The sequence below is a fragment of the Schistocerca americana genome, chromosome 2 (assembly GCF_021461395.2).
Source record: "Schistocerca americana isolate TAMUIC-IGC-003095 chromosome 2, iqSchAmer2.1, whole genome shotgun sequence".
Taxonomy (NCBI): Eukaryota; Metazoa; Arthropoda; class Insecta; order Orthoptera; family Acrididae; genus Schistocerca; species Schistocerca americana.
This window is the reverse complement of record NC_060120.1, coordinates 475,478,938-475,491,968: the sequence shown is the minus strand read 5'-3', so window position 1 is coordinate 475,491,968 and position 13,031 is coordinate 475,478,938. Positions and strand designations below refer to the sequence as shown.

The window sequence follows — 13,031 nt, the reverse complement described above, 5'->3', positions numbered from 1 at the left end:
ATTTCCCTTTTCAGATATGGCTAAAGTACCATTACACATCAAAAATATACACCTATCTTTAAGCATTAAACACAAAACTGTTCTTCCCACTCACCATGGAACCAGTATGTTTTCCTGTGTTTAGCTGCACTCATTTTTCAGTTTTCACAAACATGTTACTAAGTGAGAATTATAACTTGGCATGTTGACTGTCTAGTTCTGATTGGTAGCACGTGGCAGCAGTCAGGAGACGACATGCCCTAGTGGTCTGGAGATGTTCTATGTCAACTGTACAGATACTATTTGCACTGTCATTGAGCTGTGCTATCGCTGTGTTGTGTACTGTTGTGTTATACTGATCGGTATTGTTCCAAAAATGAGTGTTGAGATAGTTATTGGACATATCAATATAAACATCAACCTCATTTTAAATAACACAAAGTATTTAACAGAGAACTACCTCCATCACGCACAATATTGTCTCATGGAAGCTCTAAAACATTGGCTTCTGTTCCATAATAGAGGCAGAGCTGTTTATTTTTGAACACCAGACCTCCAAAAAATCAGGGGACTGATTTGGAAACCAAGATGGCCCCAACCTAAGCTAACCTTTTCACCAGTCACATGGAAGAGGCATTCATCAATGCACAACCTGGCTCCCTGCACTGGTACAGATTTACTAATGACTTTTCATGGTTGAGATTTATAATGAAAAAGAAATTGTCCCCTACTTAAAATAACTAAACCCTCTTCCACATTCTAGAAGACCTGGTCCTTTTCCAAATCTGAAGACACCTTCCTTGATACGGACATCCAAATCATTGATGCTCACATTCAAAATTTAGTCCACATAAAACCAAATGATAGATAAAACCTCCACACCAGATGGCTGTCTCCACTCCCACATAAAACACTCCTCCATTTACAGCCTGAACATTCGAGGTAAGTTTATTTGTTTAATCACCGAATCTCTAGATGCCTACACCAACAATTTCTCCCAGGTTTTGCTCTCTCATAACCACCTCAGATATCCTGTCCTTTTCCAGAAACATATACCCCCAGCAATCCCTTGCTCTCACCCTCTGGTACAGGGCAGTTCCCACATCCAAAATAGTCAGAAGCACATCAACACTCAGAACCACTCACACCTCAAATGCTTCAATTCAGGAGGGGAGAGGGAGGGGGCGAGGAAGGGAGAGGGATGGGATGGGGGGGGGGGGGGGGAGAGAGAGAGAGAGAGAGAGAGAGAGAGAGAGAGAGAGAGAGAGAGAGAGAGAGAGAGAGAGAGAAGGAGGGGGGGGCAGAAGGAAGAGGGGGAGGACGACGACGGGGCACAGGAGGAGGAGGAGGAGGAGGAGGAGGAGGAGGAGGAGGAGGACGACGACGACGATGAAGAAGACAGGCCGGAGGAGGAGGAGGAAGCTGAAGAGGCTTGAGGAGGAAGCGGAAGAAGAGGAGGAAAAAGAAGAGAGAGAGGGGGAGGAGGAAGAGGTAGGAGGAGGGGGAGGAGGAAGAGGTAGGAGGAGGAGGAGGAGGAGGAGGACAGAGGGAGAAATTCTGTGCAATGTGTGTGCCGTACACGTACAGTCACCAGTTAAAGTGTAGTGATTTTAATCAATATTAGTTACACATTTTGTTTCCAATAACAGATATAACACAACTGAAACTGCTTGATATTTTCAGTGTAATTTTCAGAAACTGTTTTCCAGTTTCATTCCCTACTAATAATCCAAGAAAATCCATTACACTTTCCATCATTGTCTTTAATAGTGACAGATACTGCAGATTCTTCCAGATGCCAATAGTTTATTGACATCCAAAGAGATTTGTTTTGTAGTTTCTTCCTGAAACTTCTAAGAAATCTACACATATTATCGCTGCAAAACAGTTATCAATCATTGTCCAAAGTATCAATATGTTCCTCATGATGAATTAGCTATACGCAAGCACCTCTATTCACCAACAAACGACAGTCAAAAACTGTCTGGAAAGGAAATAGAATAGCTTTCATCATTTGCTGCAAATGACGTGGTGCGTCTTTGTATCTGAAAACACCACTTAGTAATGATAGCAGAGATGTCTGCTATGTGCAGCAACCGCCACATTACTTGGCCAATATGAGGCACCAATAGAAAGTAGTAAGCATCACTAGTGGCTATGCAAGACGAATTGTGTTGGAAATACAAGGCCTTTCACACATGACACAAACATTGGTCCAGACTTTTGTAGGAATCAATAGTAGGATGGCAAGCTCTAATCATCACATACACCCCAATCCATTCCCTAGACACTGGCAGGTGGTATATTGGTCTCAGAATTAACCAAATGGATTAGAAGTAGCCTTGGAAAGCTACAACTGATCATCCTTGCAGCATTTAGCTGAATTAAATTAATATTTACACAAAGCAACATTGTCATGAATAGACTAGTGAGCCAGAGAGTGTAGAATAAATTTCTCTTAATTTTCGTCTATTGTCACTAGATTGTTAGGCCCTTAGACACCAGTTTCGCTCAGCAATGATCATCTTCAGATCTCCAGTAAAATACGAGAAGATACTAAATGCAACTGGTGGACTGTCTCCTCCTTAAAACAATAAAATAGGCCTCAATAAAAATTACTACTGACATACATGCGGAAAACATGCTTGAAACATGACAAGATGTACCAGTTTTAAAACATCTCCTAATGTACGTTAGGCATATTACTCTCGTGTTGACTGGCCCCTCTCAGTTTTATAACACATTTCATTAACTAGGTATTCTTATTAATTGACTGGTACAGTGTTTTATCATTCTTTTCCTGCAACAGCACGTCGCAAGGTATGAGACGTCCTGTAGCAGTTGGTTGGTTTGGAGACTGAAAGGACTAAATTGCAAGGTTATCAGTCCCTTTGCCCTTAGTCTCGCAGCTCTCCGATTAAAACCATACACCAAAAGAATCTTATCGCCCGAAATCCAGAGAAAGAACACAATGCATAAAACTGTATGTGGAACGAAACAAGTGCAAAACGAAAGTACCAAGCCAAAAGTGAAAACATTAACCAAAAGGAAAAAAAGTGGTAGCAGATGTTAAAACAATAGAGAAGATGGCTTGGGTAGCTGATCACGATACTAAGAAACCTCTACCGTTAAGTACCTCTGACAATTTCTTGCCTATGCGGTATTCTGGCAGTAACTCCAACAAAGGGCAGTGACTGCTTGCTACAGAGTCATTTCATTCATTTGGCTTCTTCCTCTACTTATTTTTTTCCATTTTTATATTGTTCTGTTAGTTCTGCAAATTTGTCCTTATGTTTGTTGTCATATTTTTATCTAAATCTCCTCAAGAGAAGCTCAGAATTATGTATCTGTCATATCACTATTGCCTTTTAACAATCTAAATTCATATCTTGAGTCATTTATTTATTGCATTTTATCACTGTAATGACAAACACTTGGTAAGACCAACACACACTACAACTACTGTATTCTTCTTTTATTATGAGGTTCATTCAATTAAAACCTGGTCAGTGTGTGTAGCTTTGCCTTACACATAAGGTGGCACCACATAACTGCGGGTATGGTGGCGACAGCTATTGGCAGAGAGACTGACACGTGCACACAGTTTGATGTTGCGCAGCTCCAGTGCGGTTTCATGCCAAAGAGAACGTGGTCTCACAAGTTATTGCCACTACCAAACATGCAGACAAGTAAGCAGGAATAACAAGAAGTGATTCTATTTTTGACAGTGGAGGGAGTTGAAGGGGATACAGTCCGAGTCGATCAAGTGTTGTGTAATGGCACAAATTATTCCTTGAGGGGTGTGAGTCACTGGAATATGATGCTCGTCCTGGACATGCTCAACATGTCTTCACACCGGAAATGGTTTGCAGAAGTGAATGTTTTAGTCTTGGACAACCGCAGAATCATCATAGACGAGATCCGTCGGTTACTGGGTATTAGCGAGGGCACCACCCACACCATAATGCATCAACAACACTTTAACTTTCAAAAAATCTGTGCGCAGTGGGTTCCCCACCAACTGACCGCCGAACAACACAATACTTAAACGGCACTGTCTTTTAGTCATCTGAAGTGTTATCATGAGGAGGAATATGACTTTTTGTTGCATATTGTCAGAGGTGACAAAACAGTGCCACCATTTTGAACCGGAAAGCAAGCATCAGAACAATCACTGGAAACATGCAACTTCACCACCTCTAAAGAAATCAAAGGCCATGCACACCAGTTCTGGTAAGGTCATGATGTCCTTTTTTGATCACAAGGGCCCTCTGCTTGTTGAGTTCCTGGAATGGGGAACCACCATCAACCCCCAGCGTTATCAAGCTGCTTTACAGAACCTTAGACGAGCCATCACGCTGGGGCATGTTGCCCAATGGCAGTATCCTCCTGCATGATAATGCCCACCCACACACAGCCAATGCAGTGAACACGACATAGCAGCAGTTTCGATGGGAAATGCTGGAACATCCACCATACAGTCCCGACCTTTCACCATGTGACTTTCACGTGTTTGTACCTCTAAAAGAAGCTATTAACAGACATCAATTCACAATGGACGACGAAGTCTGTGACTGGGTTCAGGTCTGGATCTGGCAGCAACCTACTAGCTTCTTCAAGGATGGAATCTACCAGCTAGTGTCGCAATGGGGTAAATGTGCCAACAGTTTTGACAACTATTTTCGAGTATGTTAATTGTGTATAACTACATTTTTCAGTTAATAAAATCGTCACCATTACTTTACACTAGTGACCAGGTTTCATTTGAATGCCCTTATACATTTGCCCAATTATATAACTGAGGAGTATTTGTAGGCTTATAATAGCGACATCTAGTGACCCTATGGCACAAACATATAGTGGTTATTGTAGAGCATTTTGTTATGAACAATAGCACTGTTGACAAGATGACTCCGCCAGCACTGTGGCCTAGTATACACAATATTTTAAGTGTGTGACAATGCTATGCCGATTTGTGTATACCTTTTGATGATACCACTATGGCTTCATTATATTATGACATGTTTTAAAAGAGGTATGTCTCTAAGCAGTTGTTTTCCACATGCATGTCAGTAAGATTTTTCACTATGCCCTATTTTATTGTTTTAAGATTTAGAGGTCCACTAGTTGTATTTGGTTTCTATCATGTTTTACTGTCATCTGAAGAAGGCCTTCGCTGACCAAAACTGGTAGACTAGGGACCTAACAGTTTTGTCATCAGAGGGAAATAAAAGAATTTTAAATTTAAATTCTAGAGCTGCCACAAGTTGCATGTAACTTTTTCTTTATTTCACATGTTTCACTTGACCAATGCGAGTACATTCAGATATTACATAGCTGAGGCCACACATTACAAATATGGGGCTGTATATAGCATCGCCATCATACATTTATGGCTGTGACGCTACTCACAGCCTGAAATTTGTAACATGTGGCCCTCAGCTGTATGAAATTTCTGAAGATGTTTGTGTTGGTCAAATGAAACCTGTAAAATAAAGAGAAAGTTACATGGGACTTGTGGTGGCTCTCTTACTTTAATTTATAACAGTTTCCCTGCAGGAAAATGCTTGCGCTTGCTAAATTTAGCAACTATTGTGTCAGTCACACTTGTTGACAGAGCTATACACAAACTCCAACTGAAACCTTTAAAGTAACATTAGTGTATCATCTAATTCAGATGCTGTTGCTCAACATCAGTAATTTCCCAGCTCTGTAGTCTGTGCAAGATGTAGAGTTTGATCTGAAATGCTCTTCTCGATCACGCACAACTGCATTTATGAACTCGCAGAACAGTCAACACTGGAGTTATGGGAAGTGTCATGAGTGCCTATGCACGGCATGGAAACAGGTGTGTGATGCGCAATTAGTGCAACATGAATTACTGGGCCAACTTTCTCAACCAATCTGAGATCTGACATATGAAAACAATACACTGCAACCTTTTCTCAGAGAAATAACAACTAAAGTACCTACAATTATTTTATGCGGTATAACATCAAGAGCACCAGCTCCAGCACATCTACAACAGCAATATGAGGCTTTCTTTCACATTGGGTTTTGTCAGTTGATACACAACTGGTACATTGTAAGTCTTTGAACAGTGTGAGTTATGCTAAAATTAATACACTGTCAGCCACTCTCAGATGAATAGACCACAACATATGTACCGGTAGCAATTGGAGCCTTTTACCTGGTACCAGTTCCCATATAACAGCACTTACTTTGTGCATCAAAGAGTTTGTATTACAAATAACACTTTTCGTGTTTATCAGGGTGTTCTGTGTTGCCTGATGAACAGAAATATGAAGAAGATGTTTAAACTTTTAAGACAGTAGGTGGTAAAATACTTTCAACAATGTGCTGGTTCCAGTCACTGTGTAGAGAATATCACAAACTTATGCACAATGTGATGCACAATAATGGAAAATTTTATCTATGAAGATGCAAAACTTGTTTTTTTATCACTGAAGTCCATAGCTCTGAAGTGCAATCAGTCAGAAGACTGAGCCACTAATGGGAACCTTAGTAACCTAACACTGCTGGGTGTAGCACTGTATTATCCATTATGCAACGAAAGTAATGTAGCATCGGCACTATCACAGGATTGCACACTTTATTCATTGTTCCACACCTACGAAAATCCTCTCATTTTTTGGGTCTATGGAACAAAAACTGAATCTAATCTAATCTCTGCTCCTCAGCAGTCTGTGTTCCTCAGACATTTTGCTGCCCCCCCCCCCCCCCCCCCCCCCCCGACACTAATATCCTACTGACCATGAAAGTTTACAAATTTACAGCACTGAAATAGTAGAAAGTAAAACAAATATTTTTGATTTAATGAGGATACATTCAATTTGCTAAATTAATAAGCATTACCAATCAGGTATCTCACCTCAAATTTCGCTGACAGCACTTTCAATGTTCCAATCTCCAGCCCCCCAGTTGGACGACATTTCCTCCAACATGTCCGCCCTTCAGTTTCACGTGATTCAGAAATATCAGCATTAATCGATAGAGGCTCCTTTAAAAAAAAAAAATTATTTTACACACTTGTCCTGTGTATAGACTGCAAATTTAATGCAGCTCATCACACAATATGCATACAAATTAAAACTGTCATTTAAGTTTCTGTACAAACACTACATGTCATCTGCCAAGATATAAATTTTTATACTGACAATATTAAGTCTCTTCAAGTCTCGTACCTCTTAAATTTTAATACATTTATCAGGACGCACATTACAGCTCTCTATGCAGTTTTAGTGTTAGTGTTTCTTATGGCAAGTACATGGTGCAAAAATAATCTCTAAATGACAGCTGATCTTTTTCTCAAAAAATAATAAGTTACAAATTTTATTCTTGTAACATGTGGTTGTTATTACTCTTTTAATCATTCTAAAATGTAACTTCTTCTGATATAAAAATTATTATCTTCAATATTCTATTGTGGACTAGGTTCCAACATACTTCAAACACACAAACGCAACTCCCAATGAGCTACACATACACTAAAGTTAAAGGAAGGAAATAGCTATGAAAATAATAATAATAATAAATAATAATAATAAATAATAATAACAATAATAATTATAATATGTATTGCTCACAGTAAAGAAATGTTTCAAAGAATTACACACTGTGATTGTTGAATAACTAGCACTCTGAATACAAAACCAAGGATGATGCCACTGATTTAAGCTCCTAGAAGGGTCTCTGATAAATCTGCCATAGTTACTGGAAGTGCAAGTAATAGATTTGTCTCCAAGACACCCAATTACAGATCTAACAAGGGAACTACCCAATCTGATACGTCAAAACCTGCCCTGAGGTTTTTTATGTAGGAAGAATACACACAAAGAAACAGCGTCAAAATTTTAGCTGTAAAGGCACACTGCAAGTTTTAAGTACTGAAAACTGCCAAATTTTTAGTGCACCATGTGGCTAGAGAAATGTACACACTTGCTGTAGCTGTAGTGGACTGCATGCACAACATGGCACCTGTATATCCAGTCTTTAGGTACGGATCTTTCTGTGAGCGAGTGGTTGTATATAATTGCTAAATATGGAGCTATTTTATCACCAGACTGAGAGGAACCTGACTGGTAAACAATCTGGACCAGAGGCCTTGCCTTTATTAAGTGATTTAAGCTGCTTTGTTACACCGAGGATATCTACTTCTATGTTTCTCATCTTGGCAGCTGTTCTTGATTGGAATTCAGGAATATTTACTTCATCTTCTTTGGTGAAGGAGTTTGAGAAAACCCTGTTTAATAACTCTGCTTTAGTGGCACTGTCATCAGTGACTTCACCGTTGTTATCGCACAGTGAAGGTATTGATTGCGTCTTGCCACTGGTGTGCTTTATGTATGACCAGAATCTCTTTGGGTTTTCTGCCAGATTTCGAGACAGAATTTCGCTGTGGGAATTATTAAAATCATTTTGCATTGAAGCACCACTATATTTCAAACTTCTGTAAAACTTTGCCAATCTTGGAGATTTTGTGTTCTTTTAAATTTGGCATGCTTTTTTCTTTGCTTCTGCAACAACTATCTGACCCATTTTGTGTACCATGGGGGATCAGTACCATCACTTATTAATTTATGTGGTATATATCTCTCAATTGCTGTCGATACTATCTCTTTGAAAACATTCCACAACTTTTCTACACTTACATGATCAGATCGGAAGGAGTGAAGACTGTCTCTTAAAAGGGCATTACCAGCATTTTTATCAGCTTTTTTAATTAGATATACTTCGTGTTTCTTTTTTATGGTTGTAGGTGTTACAGTATTCAACCTAGCAGCAACTGTCTTGTGGTCGCTGATCCCTGTATTCGTCACAACACTCACTATTTGTCCAGGATTATTTGTTGCTAAAAGGTAAAGTATGCTTTCGCAGCCATTTACGCTTCGAGTGGGCTCATGAACTAATTGTTCAAAATAATTTTCTGAGAAAGCATTTAGTACAATTTCAGATGACATTTTATGCCTGCTGTCAGCCTTAAACGTGTAATTTTTCCAGCATATCGAGGGTAAATTGAAGTCACCATCAACTATAATTGTATGAGCAGGGTACTTATTTGAAATAAGACTTCAAGTTTTCTTTGAACTGCTCAGCAACTATTTCTTCTGAGTCAGGGGGACGGTAGAACGATTCAATTAATAGTTTAGTCTGATTGTCAGGTATAACCTCTACCCACACTATTTCACATGAACTACCTACTTCAATTTCGCTACAAGGCAAACTACCTCAGACAGCTATAAATACTCCACCACCAACTGTATTTAATCTATCCTTTCTCAACAATTAATACATTTATTCCTCTGCTGGTTCCTTAATGAATATATTTATCTGGGCTATAAAATCAAACTTGAAAAAGATGGTTGGTTGGTTGGAGGGGACCGAACAGTGAGGGCACTGGTCCGATGATCTAAGGTGGCAGAAACTGCACAAACATCACAGTCCAGTCAAGGAGAAGGGGGAATGGGCAAACAAAGAGAGAAAAGGAACACTGGGGCAGGACAAAGAATGATGAACAGGGGGGAGAGGGGGGGGGGGAGGGGGGGGGAGGAGCATGGGTGCCCCAGACATACAGGGTTATTACAAATGATTGAAGTGATTTCACAGCTCTACAATAACTCTATTATTTGAGATATTTTCACAATGCTTTGCACACACATACAAAAACTCAAAAAGTTTTTTTAGGCATTCACAAATGTTCGATATGTGCCCGTTTAGTGATTCGGCAGACATCAAGCCGATAATCAAGTTCCTCCCACACTCGGCGCAGCATGTCCCCATCAATGAGTTCGAAAGCATCGTTGATGCGAGATCGCAGTTCTGGCACGTTTCTTGGTAGAGGAGGTTTAAACACTGAATCTTTCACATAACCCCACAGAAAGAAATCACATGGGGTTAAGTCGGGAGAGTGTGGAGGCCATGACATGAATTGCTGATCATGATTTCCACCACGACCGATCCATCGGTTTTCCAATCTCCTGTTTAAGAAATGCCGAACATCATGATGGAAGTGCAGTGGAGCACAATCCTGTTGAACGATGAAGTCGGCGCTGTCGGTCTCCAGTTGTGGCATGAGCCAATTTTCCAGCATGTCCAGATACACGTGTCCTGTAACGTTTTTTTCGCAGAAGAAAAAGGGGCCGTAAACTTTAAACCGTGAGATTGCACAAAACACATTAACTTTTGGTGAATTGCGAATTTGCTGCACGAATGCGTGAGGATTCTCTACCGCCCAGATTCGCACATTGTGTCTGTTCACTTCACCATTAAGAAAAAATGTTGCTTCATCACTGAAAACAAGTTTCGCACTGAACGCATCCTCTTCCATGAGCTGTTGCTACCGTGCCGAAAATTCAAAGCGTTTGACTTTGTCATCGGGTGTCAGGGCTTGTAGCAATTGTAAACGGTGAGGCTTCTGTTTTAGCCTTTTCCGTAAGATTTTCCAAACCGTCGGCTGTGGCACGTTTAGCTCCCTGCTTGCTTTATTCGTCAACTTCCGTGGGCTACGCGTGAAACTTGCCCGCACGCGTTCAACCTTTTCTTCACTCACTGCAGGCTGACCCATTGATTTCCCCTTACAGAGGCATCCAGAAGCTTTAAACTGCGCATACCATCGCCGAATGGAGTTAGCAGTTGGTGGATCTTTGTTGAACTTCGTCCTGAAGTGTCGTTGCACTTTTATGACTGACTGATGTGAGTGCATTTCAAGCACGACATACACTTTCTCGGCTCCTGTCGCCATTTTGTCTCGCTGCGCTCTCGAGCGCTCTGGCAGCAGAAACATGAAGTGCGGCTTCAGCCGAACAAAACTTTATGAGTTTTTCTACGTATCTGTAGTGTGTCATGACCATATGTCAATGAATGGAGCTACAGTGAATTTATGAAATCGCTTCAATCATTTATAATAGCCCTGTACTATGTGCATTGGGGCACCAGCATTGTCACTGAACCTTCCCAGCCACCACGATCAAGACAACAGGAATAACACCAGAGGAAGAAGACACAAAGGTACAAAAGACCAGACAAAATGTAGGGAAAGATTGAGGGGGGAGGGGGGGGGGGAGTATCTAGCTGGTGTGGAGGTGAGGCCAAGACCTCCTAACCAGCACCATCGCTAACCGAGCGACTACAATCCTAGAGAGAAATTCAGGTACTTAAACCAGGAAGGACAGACCACTTTCATGAAGAAAACCAAGGACAGATGTAACTATGCAAGTGTTGTCCACAAACACCTGGAACACGAAAGGTGGGAAGACATATTTAGTGCTCAGGATGAAAAGGGGGGGTGGGGGCAGTCCAGCAAAATATGGAACACTGTGAGGGGAATCCCACAACTGCAAGAGGAGGGGGGGGGGGGAGGGGGGAGGGGAGGAAGTTCCTCGAGGAGTACAAACCCATGGGTCAACTTAGTATGGCCAATACAATGATGGCAGAGAATGGTAGATTCCTACCGGGAGAGGCGGAGGAAAGAACAATGTTTATTAGACAGTGGGGGTAGCTCCCCCAAGATTTGGCCCACGGTCGAGCGAAAAGGGATTTGATGTAAAGCCGCATATCCAACCCCAGAGAATTCATGTAGAACGGGGTTAGATGGCTGCCCCCCCTCCCCAGCCAGATCAGCAAGTTCCAGGAACCCAAAGGAAATCAACCGAACAAGCAGCAGCACAAAGATTGACAAGAAAGTTGTGAATGGCAGATACAGAGGGGTGGCGGCAGAAATGCTAAATGATAGCCTGAAAGCCACCCAGAGTCTACACATAATAAAACTCGGGTGAGGGAGGACTGTTTAATAAAGCACAGGAACCAACAGATGGCCATCAGTTCCAAAGTGAGCACCTCACACATGGCACGCAAGAGATGGTGTTCCATGTCAACAGAAGACATGAAAGCATATCCCAGAGGAACAGTGAATTTAGCCTCAGCAATGTTAAAAAACAGCATCCTGAAACACTCTTAAGAGTAGGCAGAACAAACAATGGAACACCATTGGAGTTAGGGAGGCATCAGACTTCTGAAGAAATCCATCTGAATCCAGAACTGAGGAACTAAGGGAAGGGGGGAGGGAAGGTGATCAGGAGAGAACATGGAGAAGAGGACAAGGAGGGGAGATGCAGATCGTGGTGGACAGAAGTGAGACACAGCCCAACCAGTACACTCACCCAGGGATGGGCAGCAGGTGGGCAATGTCCTGAGGCTACAAAAAGAATAGAATAGGAAGGGTCAGCAGATAGTGAAAGCAGAGGAAACCAGGAGCTGAGACCTCTGAACCAAAAGTGGACGGATCCCAACATCAACCAGGAGTCTATTGACAGGGCTAGTGCGAAAGGCACGGGTGGCTAAAAGAATACCATGATGGTGAACCAGTTCCAAGAGGAACCTATTTGGTACGGAGATGCAAGATCCCGGGATTCAAGGACCTAACTGAGCCAAAGAGCCACCATCCTTTCAAATAACTTGCAGAGGACAGTGGTCAGATTCATTGGCCAGTAACTACCAAGGGATGACAGATTCTCAAATGGTTTAAGGACAGGAACCACAATAGTGTATCACCAGTGAGAGGGGAAAATGCCTTTGAGTCAAATACAGCATAACACCTGAAGTATATTTTGTCGTTATGGAGGAGTTAGGGGCCACACAGTTGGTTACGAATGACATTAGGGCCAGGGGCATAATCTTGGTACGAGGAAGAGCCAAAAATGTTTCCATTCAATAAATGATTCATTGTAGGATTCCCCCTAAAAAAAGAGTAAAACTTGAGTGAGAAGCTTCAGCCTGCTGTTTCTGAAAGAGGAAAGCAGCTGGATAGGAGACTGACACTGATGCCGTAGCAAAATGGGTCATGGGGCATTCTGCAAGAACTGACAGATCCATACATAGGCCACCTGGTAGGGGATGGATGGAAATGGAGGACTGCTGATAACAACGATGGAGGGTGGGGAGTAGCGCACACCCATGACGAAAGGACAGAAGAATCTAGGGAGGAGACAAAGCGTTTCCAACGCACCTGCATGGGCTTTGACGCAAAAACACTT

The 13,031-nt window shown here is 41.7% G+C and overlaps 1 protein-coding gene across 1 annotated transcript in view; it reads right to left on the bottom strand.

Moving 5' to 3' along the window:
• Positions 1-13,031, bottom strand: part of LOC124595397 (H(+)/Cl(-) exchange transporter 7) — a 186,752-nt gene that overhangs the window by 155,400 nt on the left and 18,321 nt on the right. Inside the window, exon 2 of the mRNA XM_047134124.1 lies at positions 6,872-7,000. Within this exon, the coding sequence (XP_046990080.1) occupies positions 6,872-7,000 (129 nt within the window). The remainder of the gene's footprint in view (positions 1-6,871; positions 7,001-13,031) is intronic.